At 54.8% G+C, this 20,480-nt stretch overlaps 1 protein-coding gene across 3 annotated transcripts in view; it reads right to left on the bottom strand.

Moving 5' to 3' along the window:
• PTPRN2 (protein tyrosine phosphatase receptor type N2) overlaps window positions 1–20,480 on the bottom strand; it is a 419,465-nt gene that overhangs the window by 315,072 nt on the left and 83,913 nt on the right. For all 3 annotated transcript variants that reach the window (XM_074315027.2, XM_088799758.1, XM_074315029.2), the window contains exon 3: window positions 10,121–10,234. In XM_074315027.2, coding sequence (XP_074171128.2) covers window positions 10,121–10,234 — 114 coding nt within the window. The remainder of the gene's footprint in view (window positions 1–10,120; window positions 10,235–20,480) is intronic.

Here is a 20,480-nt window from a genome sequence, read left to right as displayed (position 1 = left end):
CTGCCCACTCTGGTTCAAGTCGTTGTTTCTCAGTCTAGTTGTGTAGACTAGTAGCTCCCTGGCCCATGCTGGTATTATGAGCCTTGCGCTCCCCCGGCTGAGGCAGTCGGTTGCCGGTTGGCCACTCACAGCAGCTCTCGCCCAGGGAGAGCCACTCTTCACAATCTTAGCTGTAGAGGGTGCAGCTCACTGACCCACGTGTGAATCGAACCAGCGACCTCGGCCTTAGGAGCAGGCACTCCAAACACCTGAGCCACTGGCCCGCCCAGGATGTCCTTGTTTTTATTTCTGGTTCCCATTTTTGCAGTATGTCTTCCATGCAGATTAAAGGTTCACTCTGGCGTCAGCTCATTGTACCCCAGCTCTGGGTGACAGTTCCGTTTTCTGCAACTACTTTGCCTTGAGAATAAGTCACGTGACTCTGAGTCACCAGCTCCTAAAAGACAAATTGCAACCTCAGAGATGCAGCTGCAGGGCCTCTGCCATGTGGATGAACCACTGGGGAGACGCGTGTGACAGGACAGGCCTGGGGAGGGCCGGGAGCGACCAGGGAAGAAGGGCTGAGAGAGGAGAGGACAGACTGGAAACCGAACGGTGTGAAGTCCAGCGCTCAGGGGCCCGAAACCTGGGCTGCTTCCACGTCCATCCATTCGGTTCACTCTCCTGGCTGAGAACTGGGGTGCATGGCGTCCACTAAATCCTGTCTCACTGGCAGTCTAATTTCGTGATAACATGTTTGTCCACTGATATCTGGTCCAAGCTTTCAAATCGTCACGTTGTCAACTTTCTTTGGCATGTTATCAGATACCATTTGAGGTGGTGAGACAGTTAAATAAACAGAAAGATGACTCTGTGTTGGTTTATCTTGTAACCAACTGTCTTTTTGAGGCTGCGATGGGGCAAAGTGTGTGGTCTGCAGGCACATGGTGCCCTGGCCCCACGGTGCCACCGGGGACCTGTGGCTTCACAGACACAACGCTGAGGACCTGGAGACGGCCAGGCTTGGGCAGCCAGGCAACGGGAGGGGCCAGCGTGCTGGAGGTCCTTGAGCATCTCAGAAAATAGGAAATCTTCAGTCAAAGACATAGATCTTCCTGGTGACCTTGCTCCTTAAGCGATAACGGTGAAAGTGCAGGGTGCACAGTGTGACTCTCAGGGTCAAGTCCCCAGAGGGTCAGGCACAAAGACGTGCGGCATCTGCTTGCATCACAGCTCCTAGCAGCTGGAGCAATGCAAAGCTATAAAAACCTATCCGATTTTGTTCTAACCGCGCAGGACTGTTTCTCCCCATTTCAGAGGCATCAACATTAGAAGTAGCTGCTAACTCTTTGGCAGTCAGCATGTCTGTCCTGTGTCAATAATCTGGAAACCATTTCTGAAATGTGCCAGGGAGCCCTTCGTTCGATGTAAACCTGCCCAGAGCGCCTCAGGAAGGCGGAGAGCACCCTCTGTGGTGTGGGGTGCGTCGCCAATCCCCTCTCTGGGGATATTATTACAACTCCTTTGAGTTCAGTAACCCTCCGCCCACATCCCGTTAGCCATTCTTCCTCCTTGTTGAGACACAGAGAGAAAATGTGCGTCTTGGGATGGGTCTGCTTTTCATTAAGACCCTCATTTATCCTTTGATTGCAAAACCCACCAGTAAGGAGCGTCCTTTACAGCCAATAAGGAGACATTACAAGCAAATATGGACCTGGACAGAAAACCCCGGTTCCAAACGACTCTTCCCAAACAGGAGACAGGGGTCAGTGTTGAGTCCCACGGAGGTTCTGCAGAACAGAGGACACTCCACACACACAGCACAGGCCGTGCCCAAGCCGACACCGTGCTCCACAACCATGCGCTGATGCTAGCGGCTGGAGGAGGCGTCCCATGCTGGGCGTCATGCATTGGAGCAGCTGTGGAAAGACTGGATTTCCCACGTAAAATGCAGGCCATGCTCACTGGATTTACAAAAGCAGCTTTTTGAAAATTTAGGTACATACATTTTTTAATGATTATTGGCTTTCGAAGTTCCTTCTGTGATGTCTACTAGTGGGTAAGTCAGTGTCCATTTATTTGTAATGTTTCCCTCTGCTTTCAATTACAGCTTCAGCGGACATACAGTTCTAGGTGGTAGTTATTTCTGTCAGCATCTTCAGGAACCCCCACTGTTCTCTGCCTTTGCTACTGTTGAGAAAGGTGCTGCCCAAAAACCATTCTTTCCTCAGTGTCTTGTCTTTTCTCCTTGGCTGTTACTAAGTCTTCTCTTAGGCTCCAGTCTCCTGCAGGGCCATGGTGACGAGTCCAACTTCGATATTTATTTTGGAGTGTCTTTCAATGAGAAGTCTCGGGCCTTCTGGCAGTTCTGGAAGTTCCTCGGCCGGTCCTTCAAAGATTGCATTCTTTTCACTCCCTTCATTCTTCTGCATTTTATGTGCTGTATTCTCTTTATTCTTTAAGACTTTTCATGTGACGTCACTTGCACCTCCCTTTTCTCTCACCTGCTCTTGCACATTTCCCATCTCTCCCGCTCTCCACACTGCATTTTTGGTTATCTCTTCAGGTCCGTGTTCCAGTTCAGTAATCTTCTCTTCATTGTGTCTAATCAGCTATCAACTCCATGCACAGAGTATCCAGTTTGAATGACCAAATTTTCCATTTTGATAATTTCTACTTTTTTTAACCTGTCACTCCTGTTTCATTCGGATATATTTTTATTATTGCCTGCGTTGTTTCCTTATTATTTTAAACAGTGAATAGGTAGTCTCTTTCAGCCTATTCCATTATTTCTAATTGTCAGAGTCTGATTCTTTTATCTGTTGTTTCTCTGGCTTTATGTGTTCCATCCTCGAGGCTTATTTCCTCCTTGACCCCTACTTTTTGATTGAGTTGGGATGTCCAACTTGCCCCCGATCCAAAGTCACTGCAGTGTGGCTCCCATTTGCTTCTGGATCTCAGTGACTCTGGAATACTGTCCCGACAGATGTCATTTTTCAGGATCTGTCTTCATAATTACATGTAAGTAGTCCAGTTTCTTCTTTGTATAATGTCGTTTCCCACTGAAAAGCCTCCTGATCGTTTTAGTGAACTCCAAATTGCAGTTAAATGTTCTAAAAATCTCCACACACATAGAGGGATGTATCACTCGTCCCACAGAGGCAGGCGGGGGTCCTCAGTGACCTGCCAGGCACCCAGCCAGGGCACTGTCGGAAACAGAACCCAGGGGGGCACAGCACTTCCAAGACCCTAGACCATGCCCAGGTCCTTCCTGGGAGAGCAGCTGGTCTCCCAGCTTTCTGCTCCAGCTGTGCCCCCACCTTCAGCACACCTCCCATCATGGACAAAGTCACCAAGAAGTTATTACAAAGGAAACAGACAAGACAAGTGAAAGAAACCCGAGGATAACGGGGGCTGTAGAAATTGCTGCTTCTGGCCTGAGTGGAGGGCTGCAGACGGGCCAGCCTGCCTTCATCCTGGGGCCACCTTCTACAGCTGCCACAGCTTTGTCACCTAGAATTGTATGTCCACTAATGCTATAATTAAAAGGGAAAGTTACAAACAAATGGAAATGGAGGCACCCAATAGTAGACATCGCAGAAGGAACTTTGAAAGCACGTGTTTCAGGAGGGAAATGATCACCCAAAAAGATGAGAAAGTACAAACTGTAGAGGAAAAAGACTGGAAAAGACTGAGGTATTATGACTTAAAATGCTGTGTGTCAGCCACCAGCAGGGAAGTGCAAAGGCAAGCCGAGGGCAGGAAGGAGACACCTGCCTCTGTACAAACAAGACCAGGAAAAGGTTAGTGCCCAGAACTGAAGAGCGCTCAAACGTCAGTAAGAAACAAAGGCTGCTTGAGCTCACAGGAATCAGAGAAATTGAAGTGAAAATCATAAGATATTATTTCATGAACTATAAGAAGTTCAGGGCCTGGGGTCCCTCCAGCCAGGCCTGGTGCAGAGGGAAGGCAGGGTCTGGCCCCGGGCACGATTGTGACCTGGCACCCGTGGCTGAAAAACACGTCTGCACTGCAGGTTTACTGGGCAAGTGCGTGTACACGCGTTAGCGACTGGCTGCATGTCTCCATGGGGCAGGGACACGTGTCTTGTTTCATCAGCAGCAGTGTCTGGATCTCACGTCAGTTAAGCACCAGCAGCAGAAATGTGACAAGTAGGAAAGCATCATGGCCCAAATGCAGGTTGACTTTCCCCGGCTCCTCCTTTTGGTGTGAAAGCAGCTCCCCAAGTGCAGCCATTCTGCTTCTCCCCTCACGTGCTCAAGGCTCTTCTTTCACACGCAGACAAAGACACAGACAAGGGGGTCCAATGAATGCCCCAGCTGGACGCAGGCCTGGACTTCAGACGCCACAGACTCACTAAAGTTTGGAGACGATGCCTCCTGCCCCTTTTCCTCATATCTCGTCTGTACACTTCACGGTGAAAAGCATGGAGTAGGGTGTGTGAAATAGCAGCGCCTTTACAGACACAAGCTGGGTGCAAAGGGTGGAGCACCCAGGTGTGGGCTGGGAGTCCTATGCGCTGACAGTGACGGCTGTAGCCTGGCTGTCCCGTCACGACCTCTCCATTCGCCCCCAGTCGCCTCTCACCTGAGTGACCCCTCCGCCACGTTCCCACCATAGTGTCGTCCCACTGAACAGAACGCAGAGCCCTGAGGGACAGCAGCGGCTCTGCGACTGTACCTAGGGCCGTGTGCACATCTCCCTGCACCCCCACAGACATGCGTCGCCTGAAGTTTGGGGAGGTGGAGCCCAGACATACGTCAGCAAGGAGGAAGAACCCCAGTTTCCCAGGGTACCCAGGGGGAGGGGGGTTCACACAGGAGAAGCCAGGTGAGGACGCGCAGGTGGGAGGCAGGTAGATGACCACCCAGGAGGGAAACCGAGGAGAAAGCGGAGCCGCTGCACTGAGCTGCCGCCCGAGCAGCTTGGGCAGAGTGGGTACCAACCGGGGCCTGTGGCCACGGTGGCGACACTGGCTGTGTCTGTCCCACGTCACTGAGGGATTTCTTTTCATTCTCTTTTAAGGAGTTATGACACTGTGTTGGATATTTTTTTTAACGTTGCCTTCTTGCTTTTTGCTTTTGACACATAGCTCAATACGTCAGGAGATTCCTGCCAGGAAATAAATCCATAGTTGTTTTCATGACAGCAAATTACGTGCCAATGAGTGACATTTAAATGCTGAATTTTAATGGCTTGTCAGAGAAGTGAAATGTATTTTTTTGATTTAATCCATGAGAGAACAATGTGTCCACCCATGAAATAATACTGCCTGCAGGAGACAAGAGTGGTAAATAAAGGGAGCAGATTTCGTGCCTTGATGTGTGTATTTATGTTAAAGAAGGAAGCTCCTCAGTTAAGTCCCACTTTCCCTTGCGTCTTGGTGAAGCGGCTCCTGGTGGCAGGGGGCCCGCTGTCTGCCACTGACATGGGTTTCCGAGCGCAGCCACACCGTGCAGTCCCGGTGACCTGGGTGGAGCGATGGGGGGGCTTCTGGAAAACCTCCTTCCGCAGCCACCCTGCAGCACGTGAACTGAGCTCAGGACTGCAGACTCTTTCCTCAGGCAAAGACACAGACCCCCCCAACACCTCTGGGGTGTTACCCACTAGTGAGCCTGTCATGACCAGGGCAGACAATGTGAGGCAGAAAGTAGGCAACCTGGGTGAAGGAACCAGAGGAAAAGTTCCACAGGACAGGCACTGTTGGAAACTACAACGTCAGATGAGGGACCCAAAGCAGTGTGGGCACACACGTGTTTGTACGTGTGAGCACATATATGTGAGCATGTGCACGTGTGTACACACTGGTGTGTGTACATGTGTGCAGCCGTGTGTGTGCACAGATGTGTGGGTGTGCCTGTGAGTGCAGGTGTGTTCACATGTGTGTACGTGTGCGTGTGTGTGTGTGCTGGTGGGTGTGAAGGTGGAGACAGCCCGGTTCTGAGTGCAGCCATACGGGGCCTCATGATAAGGACGTTCCAGGACAAATATCAGCCTGAATCCCCATGGCCCACCCGCACCTGCTCACACTCCCCCTCCCAACTCATCTTTCTAGAAGTCAGCACCCCCCTCAGGTATGGGCTCCCAGGAAGAGACAGCAGGAGGCGGCAGCACATGTGTGACCGGACGGGTGACAGTGGGGAAACGCTGCTGTGGTTAGTCACAGCCGTTGGCCCTGGAGCCTCATTGTCCTGCCAAAACCCGGGTCTGAGTGCTGCGAAGTCAGTGGTGGGGACAGTGACAGTGGAGGGGGCAGCGTCCATCCAAGTCACAGCCCCACTGAGGTCCTGCCAGGCTACGCTCAACACCTCCGGGTGTGGGAGTCACGCAGCGCCCGCCCGGAGCTTCACAGGGAAAACTCCTGTCAGGAGGCCCAGGTGCCTTTGCATCGTCGTCGTCGCCGTCACTTTAAGAAAAGAACGAGAACTTACCCGTATCTCTTGGAAAACGGTTGTTTTTCTGGCATTTGACCTGATGCACAGACCTAACCAACACAGCAGAAACTAGAATAATCTCCACTGAAAAAAAATAGGTGAGTATGATCTGGGCAACAGCCGTCATAAGTTGGAAAGCAAGTATCGACACAAATAAAGTTAAATATCTGGAAATACTGATGTTCATAAAATGTTTCAAAACACTTGATTTCATTGGACTTCACGACAGCCCTGACTGTCCACATTTACCAGGAGAAGAAAGAGTCTCAAAGAGGCTCGGCCACTCCCCTCCCCCGCCATGCCCAGCTCTGGAGGACAGTTTGGTGGTTTCTTGCAGAACTAAACACACTGTCACCATGTGACCCAGCAATCGTGCTCCTTGGTATTTACCCAAAGGAGCTGAAAACTATGTCCACACAGAAACCTGCACACAGACGCTTACAGCAGCTTCACTCACAATTGCCCAAACATGGAAGCAGCCAAGACGCCCTTCAGGAGGTGAAGGAAAAACAAACTGCGGTCAGTGCAGACAATGAGACCTTGCTCAGCACCTAAAAGCAACGAGCGCCCCAGCCATGGAAAGACACGGAGGGACCTAAAATGCATGTTGTATCGCAAGTGAAAGAAGCCAGTCTGAAAAGGCCACACGTGGTATGATTCCAACCGTACGACATTCTGGAAAAGGCAAAACCAAACACAGTAAGAAGGTCGGGGTGGCCAGGGGGTGGGGGGTTGTGGGGGAGTGAGTAGGCGCAGCACAGAGCATGTTTAGGGCAGTGAAGCTGCTCCGTGTGACACTGTAATGGTGGGTACATGTCCTTGTCTTTGCACATTTGTCAAAATCCACAGAATGTACAAAATAAAAAGTTAACCCTAATGTAAACTATGGGCACTAATTAATAATATATCAATATTGACTTGTTAATTGCAACAAATGTCCCACATTAATGCAAGATATTAATAAAAAGGAAAACTCCTCTGGGGGTGGGGTGAGAGTGCAAACTCTGCACTTTCAGCTCAACCTCTCTGTAAATGTGAAACCGCTCTAAAAATAAATCTATTAGTTAAAAAACATATTTGCGGAGCCGGCCCAATGGCTCAGGCAGTTGGAGCTCCGTGCTCCTAACTCCGAAGGCTGCCGGTTCGATTCCCACATGGGCCAGTGGGCTCTCAACCACAAGGTTGCCAGTTCAACTCCTCGAGAGTCCCCCAAAGGATGGTGGGCTCCGCCCCCTGCAACTAAGATTGAACAGGACACCTTAGCTGAGCTGCCACTGAGCTCCCGGATGGCTCAGTTGGTTGGAGCGCGTCCTCTCAACCACAAGGTTGCTGGTTCGACTCCCGCAAGGGATGGTGGGCTGCGACCCTGCAACTAGAAAATGGCAACTGGACCTGGAGCTGGGCTGTGCCCTCCACAACTAAGACTGAAAGGACAACAACTTGACTTGGGAAAAAGTCCTGGAAGTACACACTGTTCCCCAATAAAGTCCTGTTCCCCTTCCCCAATTAAAAAAAATCTTTAAAAAACAAAAAAAAACACCAAAAACCCCACACATATTTGCCTCTGTGTTCAACCACCTCCATGAATGAACCAGCTCTGTGCGTCTCAAACTCACTCTGAACACCAAACCCCATGTGACTTAACTGCGATGCAAACTGAACCCCAGCTTCACAGGGCGTGGAGAGGAAAGGGCTGCAAAAACTGGGAGGGTGCGATATAGGTTCCTGACGAAGCTGGGACACTGTACCCTAAATTTCGCGAAGCCAGGAGAAGCACACCTGCCCCTCCTGCTGAAGAGGTTGTGCAGGCTTTTCCTGGGGGACCTGCAATGCCAGCAGCACCCCTCCACCACGCTTTACCAGTGGTCGACCAGCTCTCCAGCCCTGTCATTAGCTAATGCTCAGGGGCCTCACCACCGTTCCTCCCACAGGACATCAGCACACCATGACATTCTGCCGACAGGACCTCTGAGCAAGGAGCAGCAGCCCTTCCATCTGCATTGGGGGGACACCCGCATGTCGGAGGTCAGGGGCAGACGGGGTGCAGTCTGGAGCCTTTGAAGGACCCATACGGCCTGGGGGCAAACACACAGCACCCTCTGCAGATGGCTCCTCTTCTGTGAAGACACTGCTTTTGGGCTTTGTGGAGACTGAACACCTGCCCCTGGGCCACCAAGTTCCCAGGGGACATGACTCGACTACAGGCCCGAGGTGCTGTGTGACCCCGGCCGCTCTGCAGCTCACACACCGTCTTCCTGGCCACTCGCTCTCGGCGGCAGCAGCACCTCCGGTCGTCACCCGCCTCCCGGCCCCCTCGGCTTCCCCAGCTCCCTGATGAGGGGCCAGCTTCTGTCACGAGAACGGACATGGCTGCGGTCCTCCTCGTCCTTGCTCTCCGTCTTGTACCCATCGTCCCTGCCACAGACCTCAGGCTCCAGGTACACAGACGACAGCTGCGCAGAGACCCTCGACGAGCTCCCACGGCTGTAACTAAGCCTGGAACTGATCACGGACACGGTCTCCCGGCAGTTCCACTCCGGACCGCACCCGACTGCACACGGTCTCGGGGAGAAGGGCGCCATGGGCCCACGACTCGGACTGAACCACTTAACGTAATTCTTGCTGCAGAACTTTCCGGTGCCTTAAGAAGCCCACCTACACTGTGAACATCCAGGAGTAATGGAGCAAGTGCTGTTTCCCAAACATACTAGACCCGACTTCTTCTTCATGGAGCCACTCAGAAGCCCCGTGGGAGCACCCTGACCGAGAGTTAGGGGGCGTCCTTGTCCTCGTGGTGGCTCCCTGGTCCCTCACTTCCAGGCCTGGCCCCCGGCAGTGCCATTAGGTCCTGACCAGGACGCACATTCACCCTCCAGGAGCTTCACACACCCACCCAGCTCCCGTGTCTGCAGGTCAGCCCGTCGGCCATAATAACGCGGACCTGACCGTAGGGCTCACCCCTCGGTCTAAGAAAGGTCCGATGCAACATAAATGATGAATAATTATATATGATAATTTTTAGATTATTGCAATTGGTTAGATTATCTTAGGACCCCATGAAGCCAAGTGCCAGGAATCTCCCGAGAGAAAAGAGCACAACACGATGTGCCTAACAACAATGGGAAGGGGACTAAGTCTCTCCAGGTTGGTCAGGGAGGTTTGGGCTGGTTGTGATGAGCCCCACACCCCCACACCCCCACACCCCCACGCCCCCACCACAGCCCTCTGCCTGTGACCTCTGGCCTGCCCTCTCACTGCCCGTGACCTCTGACCTGCCCTCGCACTGCCCATGACCTCTGACCTGCCCTCACACTGCCCGTGCCCTCTGACCTGCCCTCGCACTGCCCGTGACCTCTGACCTGCCCTCGCACTGCCGTGACCTCTGACCTGCCCTCACACTGCCCGTGACCTCTGGCCTGCCCTCGCACTGCCCTCATGGCTGAGGCTGCCCTCTGTTCTCGCTCCGCAACCCAGGGCCATGGCCAAGTCCCCGGAAGCTCCTGCGCCAGGCATCTCGCCGCCCTGCCCGGTAACCACACCCTGGCTAACTCGTCCTTTTCCACTCCCACACTCCCTACGAGGCTTGCGGCTGTTTGAGAAGCCTTTGCTGAGGCCCCTGCAACTCCGGAAATCTCCCCTCAGGCCACTGGCCTGGTGCAGACGCGGTGTGGGCCCAGCCTTCCTACCTGTGCGGGAAAGCTTCCGCAATGTGGCTGTCAAGTGCTGCAGAACCCCGGGTGGCACTTCGTAGCGATATATGTCTAGTGCTGGAAACTTCTGGCACCTTCCAAACACTCCATCTGTGAGAAACGGAGGCAGAAAAGACAAAGTGATGTCTCATTTCAGACAGGAGGAAGAGAGCACCCCGTGTCAGGGTGGACACTGCAAGCGAGCGCGGGTCTCCACCCTCCTCCCATGCACTGCGCCTCCTCCCCTGCCCCCCTCAGGCTCACGGCCCCGGGTCTCCCCCAGTATATCCTTTCCGAGCCCACATGTGGGAGGCGGTCCTGGGGGGCCTCTGCTCTGGGGAAGGGACCTCATGCTCAGACACTCAAGATGCTGTGGTTTTCAGGGACTGCCACTCCGAGCCACCCAGAACCTGCAGGTCAGACCAGGCAGCCCTGAGCTTAACAAATCTGTCTTGGTCTCTCCTTGTGAGAACCATTCTTGCTCCGTTCCCTCGGGTGACATGTCTCAGGCTCACGTGAAAAGACAGAGAAAAAAGCCTCTGGAACCTAGTTGTGCACAAATGTCCCTCAGTCACCGCATCTTTATCATGGAGACCCACAGGGGGGACCCCCAGACCCCGGGCCAGGACCCACCACCTTCACCCCCGGGCCACCGGGTAGCTCATGGCAACTTCTGGGAATGTCCTATTCGTGCAGCCTCTAGTGGCTCCTGAGGCATTTATTTTGGTGAAGTTACCATTTTCTTTGCACCTGTGATGTTTTATCCTCTTGTCTTCCTTTCATATGTCTTAACTTGTTTTTGTATTTTATATGTCTTTTTATATTTCTTCACTATCTCTTTGGGAAGAGAGAATGACACTGGGGAATGATCACGTCACATAGGTTTTCCAAGTGGGGTGATTACCTTAGGGCATGTTCAGGATTATTTCAGTGCTCATGCCTGGTCAATAACTTGTGTAAATACTTTATTCATAGAAACAATCTGCATGTGCAATTGTATCATCTTGTTTCCCTGGAGACCTCGAGAACAATATTCTTGATTTTGGAGCAAGAGGAGATAAGCAGAAAAGGTGCCACAATTGTAGTGTTTGCAAATGAGGGCGCACTGAACATAGCCTTAGAATAATCACTGGGCAGGGACAGACACGAAACAAATCAGCCATGTGCAAAACTTCTTGTGAGGGGAAGAACAGGCCTGGGCAGGGAGCTGCCTCGCTTCTTTCCATGATCACAAATAGTGGCCTGTGACATGCATTCAGGTTCTCAGAACTGTATACAGTAGACACCAAATGCATTCCGTCGCCTTGTGAAGCGGCCAGCTGACCCCGCGGGACAACAGGGACGTCGGTGGTATTTAAAGCAGCTCCCAGAGCACGCTCGGAAAATGCAGGAAATAATCAGGGGTGAGCACAGGGCCTTCTGGGTGTCACCCAGTCAGACAGCACACGGCACGAGCGTGCTTTCAGGAGGACCCGATCCCCACCCCCAGCCCGTGGGCTGCCCCTGCTGTAGGCCAGCGTTCAGGGGCCCGGAGCCCAGGGGTCCCCATCGCACTCTGTGAGCCGTCCCTCACTCACCCTGCCCTGCATCCAAGTTGGCCCCAGGTGGCGGCCAGGACGGAGGAGCAGCAGTGACCCCTGGTGGCCGCTTCCTTGCAGGTCCGCACCATCATCAGGACAGGCACAAGCGAGCTCTGTGCAGTTGGGGACAAGATGCCCTGGCCACACGTCACCCACCCGCCAGGTGTCCCCAGGGCCACCTCCAGAGAGGAGATGGGGACGCTGCTTCCTAGGGAGGTGGGGGAGCAGGACGTGCACACCCTCACTCTCACGCACTCACACTGAGAAGAGCAGCACACAGCCTCCCAGATTGTCCCCACGGTGCTGTCACCCCACATGGCTGCCAGGCACACCCGACAGCCCTCGGCCCAACCCACTCACCCGGGAGACGAAGACGCACAGACATGAAGGGCTGTGGGGACAACCCAGTGACTCTCAGAGCACAGGCTCAGCATGATGGCGCCGAGGACACCTGTCCACGTCCCCTCCCTGGATTAGAGGTGGCCCTCACACCCTGCAGGATGGCTGTCACTGCGGAGGAAGTGTCGTGTGCCCACACGGAAAACGCAGGAAGTAATCAGGGGTGAGCACAGGGCCTTTATGGAGGGGCCCCACACAGGCCAGTCAGCCCGAGTCCCCGTTTGCAAACAGCGCCCCCTGAAGGCGAAGGCTGGGGCTTCCTGACACAGCAGTGGCCTTCTGCTCCAGAGAAGGGAAGCCAGCCAGGGGTCTGAAGCCCCTTGCAGGGTGCGCACCCCGTCTGCAGACAGCCACCTGCACCCACGTTACAGGCCAGCTCGGGGACCTGCGTCACCCGCCCTGGGTCCTGCTGCTCCACGCTGACCATCCCTTCAGTCTCCCGCCTCCCCCTGTGGGGTCCCTCAGGCCCCATCTTCCTCCCGGCCCTCCCTGCAGGTGGAAGCTGCCCCTCAGGGAAGTGGGGACTCCCTCCCATAGGCCTGTCACACTGCAGCCACGTGGGGAGGAAGCCACGGCCCGGCAGAGCCCAGGGCTGTGGCAGCAGGAATAAAGTCCTGCTCAGATATTTCTGGAGAAGGAAAAGCAATGACAGGCCAGAATCACTACCCTGTTGAAAAGAATTCTCCAGAGAGGGAGAAAACTGCTCTCTGAAATGACAAAACAGCGTCCATATGCATTTCTGCAGTGACGCTACCAAATCACGTCTGTTCTCAGGGAACGCGACTGCAGGCTCCTGCGTTGGGCGCCCGTGTGCACTGATTGCCAGGACCAGCCTGGGTCCTCAGGCTCAGGAGGTGATGACACTCCCACCCTCCCATGACATCAGGGCCCAGGGCTCCCAACGCCCGAGGGGCATGATGAGGTCTGGGAGTAAGCTTGGCTCCTAAGCCCCAGCCGCGTGGCTGGGCTGGGGGTGCCAGGTGCTGCCAGGCAAGGTCGGCACGCGGTGTGGGGAAATGGTGACAACGGAGTAAGAGCAAAGCTGACTGGCTCACTGAGCGCTATGCCCCACGCACTTCTCAGCGTTTCACTCAGATAACTCATTAAATCCCATGCAACTGTCAAGGGGAGCACCATCATCCCACAGAACCCCCGGGAGCCGAGGCACAGAGCAGTGGGGGCACCTGCCCATGTCCCAGAGCCCAGTGCATGCACCACACTGCCCGGGGGCAGGCCTGCGACCTTCCAGAATGGCCCACCTGCCTTCTGGCCACCGTCACCCTGAGCACTACCCCCCTCAGAACACGGGTCCCAGGTGTTGACGTGGAGAATGTGGTTGCCATAGTTACACGGCAGCAATGCAACGTCTTCTTCTGAAACCAATTACCAAACCCCTATGGTCCCATGCATGTCAGATCTCAAAATAAGAGCTAACACCTACAACAGGTGTAACACCTACGGTGTAACAGGATGGCCAGGACCATTCTGACACACGCACCTCAGTTACTGCGATGACAGCCCTCAGTGGTCTGAACTACCACGGTCCCCTTTCCTGCTGGGCACACCTGGGCCCAGACAGGCGGACACAGTAAGCGGCAGGCTGGCCCCAGAGTCCGCACGCTCCTCAGCACTGTCATGCCGCCTCTCCCGTGCGGCTGTGACAACCAGCACCGGGCCAGGGTGCAGGAAGCAGGACCCGCCGCTCCGTATACAAGTCTCGGTCCCTCAAGAACCTCCATCGCTGAGATCACCTGAGCCCACACCCAGGAAACATCAACCACTGGGGGCTCGAGCAGGGAAGCAGAGCACAGCCCAGCGCGTGGCTCTTCCTAGCCCGTGGACACCAGCGACAGCACCACAGATGAGTCACCCAAGGCCACAGGCAGAGTCCACAGCTCCTACCAGGTCACTGTCCACCCCCACAGCTCTCCCCAGCAACCTGGAGGCCAGGTGTGTGAGGCAGCACCTCCCACCAGGAACATCCCCGTGGGGCGGGCACGGGCAGTAGCGGGGCCCCTGTGTTAGGCACGGGGATGGGGGTCACCTGCGGCAGCTGCGAGTGTGCCCTGATGAAGGCAGGGATCCGGAGACCAGCGCTGGGGGACCAGGCCTGCTCCTCACACGTGTGCTCAGCCCTGCACTGCTTGGTCCCTCCCGGCTCAGCTCAAGCCTGAGAACCAGATGAGGGATGGGGACACTCTTTGCTGCTCAGCTGCCTTGGTATCCCCCGTGAAATCACATCAGAGACAAAGTACCTGACAGTTATTATGTATCACGGACGACGCCCTAGGTGTCTGGAGAGAACCAGGCGCTGTAAGGACCCTGCTGTCTCTTAAGAAACTAACAATCTAGGCAAAGCATGAAGACAATTGTTTGCTTCTTGGAAAAGCAAACAATTTAAAAGCACATGTCTTGTGCACGGGCTGTGCGAGGGACGAGACTACTCTTCCACGCAAGCCTGGGGAGCGCTGGCTTCTGCAAGCACAAGACACTTAGCAACTGGACATAACTGGAAAGTATGCAACTGGGCAGACTTATCACCAGGGTTCTGGTCCAAAAGGGGAGCGTCGGCTCCAGTTACAGCGAAAGTAGGCCTGTTTCACGTTTATACCAAGAAGACACGTCTCCTCCATCAAAACAGCTACACATTTCACTGTTAAATGATTCTTGCAATACTGTGCATCTGGGTTTTGAATGCTAATTACACTCCCTGGAATTTAATACAAGAAACTCTTTGGAGTGTTGGTTAAAATGCCACACAGGAAATGGGAATTGCAGGCAAACATGGAAAACCAGACTGCTTGTCCTAGAATGTGTGAAAGTAAGTCGAAGAGGCCAAGACAAACCCCCCCAGGAAGACATGAGAGGCTGTCCTGCTACAGGTGGTGCTTTCCTTTTAGCTCAACTTTGATACACGACAAGCTGAAGGCGTGGATGTGGGATGCAGGGAGCACGAGTGGCTCGGGAGACGGGAACGCAGAGGAACCTGACTCGTGCCGAGAAATCACCCGCCTGCTTCAGCACCAGTCTTACTGGGAGTCGTCCTTCCCTGGAGCCCCTCTGTTGACACGTGTCTCTCACCAGCTGGGGGATCACGCTGAGGGAGCTGGGAGCCCAAGGCTGAAAGACGATGCCGGCCCCCAAATCAGTGTATGCAGCAGGGAGCTCAGCTCTCAGGCCTGTGAGGCTGTGCTTTGGGGGTCCCCACCCTGGTCCACTTCAGGCAGGTCAGAGGACAGAGCGCAGGCCCTTCTGGAAACAAAGCAGCTCTGTGAACCGCATGGGGTGCTCTGTGCCTCCCCTAGACCATCCTCAAAGCGAAGGCTCCTGAAATGCACAGGCCTGCAAGAGGTGACAGGTGACAGGATGACTCTGGCTGCCGACCTGATCGTTCTCGGGCCACACGGATGGACTCTGTCCTGCCCCCCTCCCGGCACATCTCGGGTGGAGAGGCCAGGCAGCAGACTTTCGCGGAGTCGCTGGGGGGGTGAGCTGCACAACGTGTATCTGGAAATCCCTTTAAGGACAGTCACGTCGCACTGGAACCAGCTTCGGGACCCACATTTCCCATTAAAAATCTGCAAACTACACTTCTGGGGAACCCAGATGGCTCTCAGGAGGGTGGCCCTCACAGCTGCCGAGGGCAGAGGCAGCACCGTGGAGGACGCTGCAGAGGGGGCTCCTCAGGCCAGCGGGGGCTCCAAGGCCCGGCCCACCCCCACAGTGGCTGCCCCCACAGAAGAACTCACTCCCGGGGAGACATGGGCCTACACAGCACCTCCTCAGCACCCCCACCCCCATGGAAGGGTCATCAGCAGGGTCTGAAATCAGGCGAGGAGGGCGGCAAGCACGTGCCCCAAACCTCCAAAGCCCTTGCTTCGGTCTGTGTGCTGCCCTGAGCTGTGTCCACGGAGCTTCTCCCACTGCGCGTGGCCGGCTCCAAGGGGCGTCTGCGCGTGATGGGCTCTGAGCAGTGTCTCCCAGAAAAGTCTGCTCAGCCATCAGAACAGCTACTTCCGGTCACTGCGAACAAAGCCGGATTACGTCTGTGCAACATGGCCGTTCATTGCGGCTGCACTTAAGCTCTATTGACTTCTGACCCCTGGGGACGAGGTCTGGCAGCTGCAGTGTCTGGAGCGCTGGAACAGAAAGTTCTGGGCCCCAGAGCTTCCCAGGAGGGCGATGGGGCGGGCTGGCACCCGCCGTCCTCAGCACAATATTGATTGGCAATAGCGAATCGCACCTGAGCCCCGGAGCGCTTAGCCCTTCCTGCAAAAAAAACCTCTCCTCTTAATATTATCAACTGCAGCTTTCAATCAGTTGGATCTAAATGTTTTAGGTGAGGGCAGTAATCGATTTTCAAATAGAGACATTAACCTTTCTGAACCGCTTTTCTTCGACTGAGCAGCGCGGCTCTGCCTGTCCTTCTCTCTTCCTGAAACGGCAGGTCCCCGGTCCAGTCGCCTGCCAGACACTCGCTCCCTTGCAGCTGAAGAGTCTCCCGGCAGCAGCTCAGCAGATCCCACCCCATGATTTTTAGAACAATCCGGATTTTTACTGGACTGAAGAGAATAGTAGCATGTCATTTATTCAGGCCCTTTCGTTTATCAGAGGAGGACACTGAGGTCTGAGAAATCGAGCTACCTGCACGGGGGCGCCTGTCCCCCACCCTTGCCCCAGCTACAGAGACAGCCTCCCCTCTCGGTACCAGGATGCCACCTGCAGCCACCAGTCTGGCCACTTGAACAGCCTGAGAAGCCAGGCTCCTCCAGGCCAGGGACAGGGGACAGGGGACCGCCCAAGGCCAGCCCCAGGGAGCTCAGCAAACTTCATTTGCAGGGAGCCGTTTGGTGCAGTCTGCTGGACGCAAAGATAAGCAGCCCGGAAGCAGAAAGGAGGTTTATCTCTGGCAGCTCATCTCCCCATCAGCAGCCCTCTGCTCCAGCCTGTTGCCAAGTAACCGAGGCCGCTCCGAACAGAAAGGCTGGCACTGAAGGCTGTGAGCAGCACTGAACGAAAACGGCACATTATGTGGATGGGGAGAAAGGGAATCTGTGAGCCCTCATCTTATCTGCCCGGTGACAGTGACTCAAAAACAGCCGTCCATCACCGCCTCTGCACCCATTCTACTCACCAGCTGAAGGGCACCTCACCCACCTTCCCTTCCAGAGAGGGAGGGGGGGAAGGACTTGTTCCTAGCCAGGTTCACTGTGGGGTCCCCTCTCCTCCTTCCGCCAGTCTCTCCCCACGCACCCCCCGCTCCACTCTCACACCTTCTGATCATCCAAATACGTGCCCTCCAGCCAGGGGTGGACACAGCTGAGCCCCTCCCCCCCAGGCTGGCGACAACCGCAGGGCCTGCTCCTGGCAAGAACTTCAGAAGGACACTGTCCCCATGTCACCTGCAGCCCTGTCCTGAAGCAGTGGGAGGAGAAAGCAGGACCAAGGGAGGGCACGAGGGGCGGCCCTGGGCCCTGCAGGCGGCCGTCCCTGTCCCCGCAGGCCTGGCGTGGCCTCGTGAGTCTGTGTGCTCTCAGGGTGAGCAGCCAGCCACACGTGCTCGGACATGGCATGAGGCTGCCCGAGACGCGCTGTGTCCTGCCAGCACCCAGGAAACAAACCACCAAGTCCAGGAGAGGACTGGTGTTTCCCCTGCGATGAAAGCTCGGGTGTCTCGCAGCGCCACTGCCACTCTCCACTCCTCGGCCCACTGTGAGCCCGCCATGCATGGAGCAGGTGAGGGCCAGGAGGCCCCACTGCTGAGTAAAACAGCCCCCTCCCCAGCACTTCCGGGACGACCCCCCCCTCCGGTGGGAACCCGCTCCTCCCTCCCGTGACGACTCTCTGTCCCTCTGGCCCCCAGTGCCCAGTGAGCCCTGCATTCGGGACTCACCCCTTGCCCACACACCTCCTTCTGGCGGGAAGGGCGAGTCCCACCTGCCACAGTGCTGAGCCCATGGAAATGGCTTCCTAAGAATTTACCGAAATTGAAAGCAGGGACCTGAAGGGCTATTTGCACGTCCATATCCACGCAGCGTATTCACAGGCAGGAAGCAGCCCAAGTGCGATAGACAAGCAAAGCGGGTCCATCCACACACTGGGATGTGACCCAGCCTAACAGGGAGGACACTGTGACACCTGCTGTGACAGGTGCCCCTGCAGGACACGCTCCGTGGACCCAGTCAGGCACGAAAGGACAAATCCTGTGTGGCCCACTCGTGTGAGGTCCCCAGAGGAGTCACTCACAGGGACAGAGAGGAGAACAGAGGTTCCCAGGGATGGGGGGAGGGCGTGTTTCATGGGGACGGAGTTTACTTGGGAAGATGGAAAGTTCTGGAGATGACAGAGGTGATGACACAGTGTGAATGTACTCAGTGTCCCTGAACTGTGCACTTGAAATGGCTAAGATGGTGAGTTTTATGTCACGTGTATTTTACTACCATTTTTTAAGAGTAATAAAAAATTTAGTGAATGAGTGAGACACTGAACGGGAGCGAGACGCTCCTCGCCATAAGGAGCGGACGGGAGGACAGACTCCAGTGTCGGGGCTCCAGAACTTCAGGGGGGGCCACAGGGGTAGGAGCAGCCCCCTGACCCTGCAGCAGCCGTGGTGGGAAGGCCTGTGTCACGGACGGGCCTGCATCCAGGCCCCCATCGTCCAAGGCGATCCGTGCGTAGGCTGGAATGCGTGGCCTGTACCTCAAAAGTCATTAGAAACAAGCAAATCCATGGAAGAGCTCATCACGCAACTTTGTTGGTTTCCAGTTTGGGTAAGAGCAGCTCTTGGGGGTGGGGAGATGTGTTTGTTTTACAAGTGCTTTCACCACAACAACATCCTCCGGCCCCTCCGGGCGCACTGGCGAGGCTCACAGCAACCGAGGGGAGGCGCTGCCGCCGCTGCCAGGCCTCAGTTCCCCTCGGACAGACTAGGGGCGCCTAGAGCCAGGGAGCCCTGCTTAGGACCAAATTCAAGGGCAATCCCAGTCCTCGCACAGCCTTCAAGTGCTTCCACCAAAAGAACCAACGGCAGCGACGCTCTAGGTGTTGTTCCCAACAAGTGAAAACCTGGTAATTCCTATAAAGCAACCTGGCTCTTCCCTAATTACGGCGCTGCAGCCATGGCGCCTCAGAAGGCAACCTCGGTGCAGGGCTGACAAGCATTAATGAGCAGTGATGCACACGTGCTACTGTAAATGAAAGGATAATGAAAGCAATTTATTTGAAAATTAAAATATGATTAAGAATGGCAGCGTGTGCGAGAGCCCAGACACCTAAGGACGGTGCCTGAGCACAAGCAGCTCTCATTAACTGAGGGGCCTGACGAAACGCGTTCCTTCCTGACAGTTTTTAATAAAAAGTCACCTCACGAATAGATGCTTATGTCCTCTTGGACCCCAAGATCCTCGGAAACGTTTAGAAGTAGAGTGTCAAGGGCAATCCCACTGGGGGGGGTCCCACTGATGCGAGCCTCACCAGAGCATGCCTCTGACGGGGGACACACGGTCCCCCCACATCCAGGATAAGGACCCTGAGAAGTGCAGTTAACCCAGAGGGCTGGGGACCTGCCCAAACAGTTAATGGAAGGACAGAAAGGAAACATTTTAAGTGTCATGACTCTAAGTGAGACGCTTTATGGGGGAGAAGTGTTCCTACACAACTGCATCTGCTCTGTTGACGTTTAAAGCATTTTGTGGGAGAAACCGGAATTTCTCTCTGTCTCCTTAGGTGAAGGTTAGGGTACAAAGGGACGTACATGCTTCTTTTCAAGTTTGTGAAAAACAAAACAGGTAGTTACCATGACAGCCGGTGCTGGTTATTTTTATATCACTTGTTAAATTAAAATTGTTTTCCTGGCAAAAATAATACATAAATGAAATATTCAAGCCCATAACCCAATAGTTTCCCTTCTAGCAATATGTCACAAGGAAACACCTGGACACGAGCATAAGAACTGGACAGAAATGTTAATTCTAGTGAAAATGTCTGCGGGGGCAGGGCAGGGAGGGAGCAGGCGTCCCCATCTACTCATTTATTCTATGTCACATGCAGGAAAGGGGACGTGGCTTTGGGTTTGCACAGCCTCGCTTAGGCGGTCAGGCAGAGGACGCTGCCACCAAGACGGTACCAGTGCAGGTGGCAGTGGACTGACGGGCCCACTGGGAGCACTGCGGCTGAGCAAGCACCACACAGGCAGACACAGAACACACTCCTGTCCAGACGTGGCCTCTGACTGCCACCGACTAGCTCATCCTTCCCTGAAGCACCTGGAAGCTGACGGCGCCAACCACACCCTAGTCGCTGGGACAGAAGAGTGACGGTCAACCAGGCTCAGGAAGACCTGCTGTCTTCACCTTCCGGAAACACCGCCACTTTACATC

The sequence above is a fragment of the Rhinolophus sinicus genome, chromosome 8, assembly GCF_057876585.1.
Source record: "Rhinolophus sinicus isolate RSI-liver-muscle chromosome 8, RSI-T2T, whole genome shotgun sequence".
Classification (NCBI taxonomy): domain Eukaryota; kingdom Metazoa; phylum Chordata; class Mammalia; order Chiroptera; family Rhinolophidae; genus Rhinolophus; species Rhinolophus sinicus.
This window is presented reverse-complemented; position numbering and strand designations above follow the sequence as displayed.